The 2,335-nt window shown below is 36.1% G+C and overlaps 1 protein-coding gene across 1 annotated transcript; it reads left to right on the top strand.

The window, feature by feature from the left end:
* The first annotated feature begins 437 nt into the window (after positions 1-437).
* On the top strand, positions 438-1,971 carry LOC116117397 (UDP-glycosyltransferase 83A1-like). Its single transcript, XM_031403442.1, has 2 exons — positions 438-1,013; positions 1,085-1,971. Exons 1-2 carry the CDS (start codon positions 527-529, stop codon positions 1,969-1,971), a joined length of 1,374 nt encoding a protein of 457 aa, XP_031259302.1. The 5' UTR covers positions 438-526.
* Positions 1,972-2,335: the final 364 nt, after the last annotated feature.

Below are 2,335 nucleotides of genomic sequence, written 5' to 3' on the forward strand. Positions count from 1 at the left end.
GCTGAGCTAACCTCCTTCAAGAAAATAGCGTACTTTTATATTCAGTGATAAGTAGATGTATATTTAAAAGTAATGTTACTCCATATTTAAAAATATATTCCTTAAATATAATGCTTGGATTATATTCAAGGAATATATTCTTTACCCGGCAACCAGGCCTCTTGCTTCCTCCAAAAGTTTATCAGAACTTGGCTCTGACTGATTAGATGGATTTGTTTCAGCAATGCTTTTGTAATGTGATGGAGATGGATTTGTAGCTGCCGTTCTGAAAGTAAAATACAAAGAAAAAAGATCAAACATGGAAAAACTTTGAAAGTAAAATACAAAGAAAAAAGATCAAACATGGAAAAAACTAAAGGTGAAAACAAACCGTAATGGACAATTCAATTAATATTTGGATACAAAGTACATGCCAATTACATCTTGGTCACAAAAAGTGCTGATAAAAAGAGCCAGAAGCGAAGTGTAGGTTCGGATATTAAGAATTAGCATATAGTTTGGTGGAAGTGAATCTAGCTATCTTGCAATGGGCAAGCAACCGCATGTAGTGGTTATTCCATATCCTGCACAAGGCCATGTTGCACCTCTTTTGAAATTGGCAACAAAGATTGCCAAACATGGAATCAAGGTCACCTTTGTTAACACTGAGTTTATTCATGCGAAAATCATGGCTTCAACTCCAGACAAAGCTGAGGAGTTGAGCCCGGTGAGGCTGGTTTCATTTCCAGATGGACTTGAAGAGGGAGATGATCGGAACGATTTTATTAAGGCTAGAAATAGTATGTTTAGAGTCATGCCAGGTCACTTGAAGGACTTGATTGAGAAGATCAACAAATCAAGTGACAGTGAGCAGATCACATGTGTCATTGCTGATATATCTGTTAAATGGGCACTGGAAGTTGCCCAAAGCATGGGAATTCCGAGGGCTGTGGTTATACCTTATGGACCAGCATGCTTGGTTCTGGCACTTCACATTCCGAAGCTTCTGGAGGCAGGACTTATAGATACTAATGGTAAGTATAAATTACTTCAATTTGATTCATAAATAGTTAGGTACTTATATGATTAATTGAATTTGATTTAGGGACTGCGTTGAATGATGGGTTGATCTCATTATCTGAAGAATCTCTAGCCTGGAACGGTAAAGAGTTCCCATGGAGTTTCCCGGTTGATTCGAATATAGAAAAGTTGTTCTTTGAATTTGCCACTGCTGTTGCTCAAACTGTGAGGATTTCCAACTGGGTTCTTTCCAATTCATTTTATGAACTTGACTCATCATCCTGTGATTTGGTTCCCAGCATCTTACCAATTGGTCCATTACTAGTAAGTAATCATTCAGGACATTTTGCCGGCAGCTTGAGGCCTGAGGACTCCACATGCTTAAGCTGGCTTGATAAACAACCGATGGGTTCAGTCATTTATGTTGCATTGGGCAGCATAACAACCTTAAATCAGCAACAGTTTGATGAATTAGCTCTTGGTCTTGAATCCTCATGTCAACCATTTCTGTGGATCGTTCGATCAGACCTTGTGACTGAATCGTTCCGCGGGTTCCCAGATGGATTTAAAGAGAGAATAGGCAGTCGAGGAAAGATTGTTGAATGGGCACCTCAAGAGAAGGTATTAGCTAATTCTTCTCTTGCTTGTTTCTTAAGTCATTGCGGATGGAATTCAACTATGGAAGGTTTAAGCATGGGAGTTCCTTTTCTTTGTTGGCCTTATTTCGGGGATCAATATCAGAATAAAAATTATATTTGTGAAGGTTGGAAGATTGGTTTAGAATTAACCCCAGATGAAAATGGGGTAGTTACAAGGCATGAAATACAAAAAAAGGTGAAAAAACTGCTCAGTGATGATGGTATCAAAGCAAATTCAGTGAAGCTGAAGGAAATGGCTAGAAGGAGTCTTGTTGAAGGTGGATCTTCATTCAATAATTTTCAGAAATTTATTGTTCAGATGAAGTCTAGTTAATTTCAATGTCGAAAATTCCGGAATAATAATAGATATTCCATTGATTAGTAAAGTATGGAGTTCATCTTGTTGAATGCAAACCAATAAGTAAAAGAGAAAAAAAAAAAAAAATGATGGTTACAAATAAAGCTACTTGTTTATACTGGAGTAAATAACCTTGAGAACAAGATAAAACTAATCTTAGTATATAGCACTGATATATAAATAAAAGAATTGAAGATAAATTAAAACAAATGTTAAAATCGAATATATATTTATCACCTAAATTGGTCCCATCTATTTAAATTTGTGCTAAGCTAAGCTTCTTCAAGAAAATATTGTATTTTCTGTATTCTGTGATCAGTACATGTTTAATTATTTGTAT

The sequence above is a fragment of the Pistacia vera genome, unplaced genomic scaffold (assembly GCF_008641045.1).
Source record: "Pistacia vera cultivar Batoury unplaced genomic scaffold, PisVer_v2 Contig123, whole genome shotgun sequence".
Taxonomy (NCBI): domain Eukaryota; kingdom Viridiplantae; phylum Streptophyta; class Magnoliopsida; order Sapindales; family Anacardiaceae; genus Pistacia; species Pistacia vera.

Excerpts from the sequence above, each read along its gene's own strand:
- LOC116117397 (XM_031403442.1), top strand. The coding sequence starts at position 527 with ATGGGCAAGCAACCGCATGTAGTGGTTATTCCATATCCTGCACAAGGC. Across the intron at positions 1,014-1,084 it reads AGGACTTATAGATACTAATG|GGACTGCGTTGAATGATGGG; the intron begins GTAAGTATAAAT and ends AATTTGATTTAG.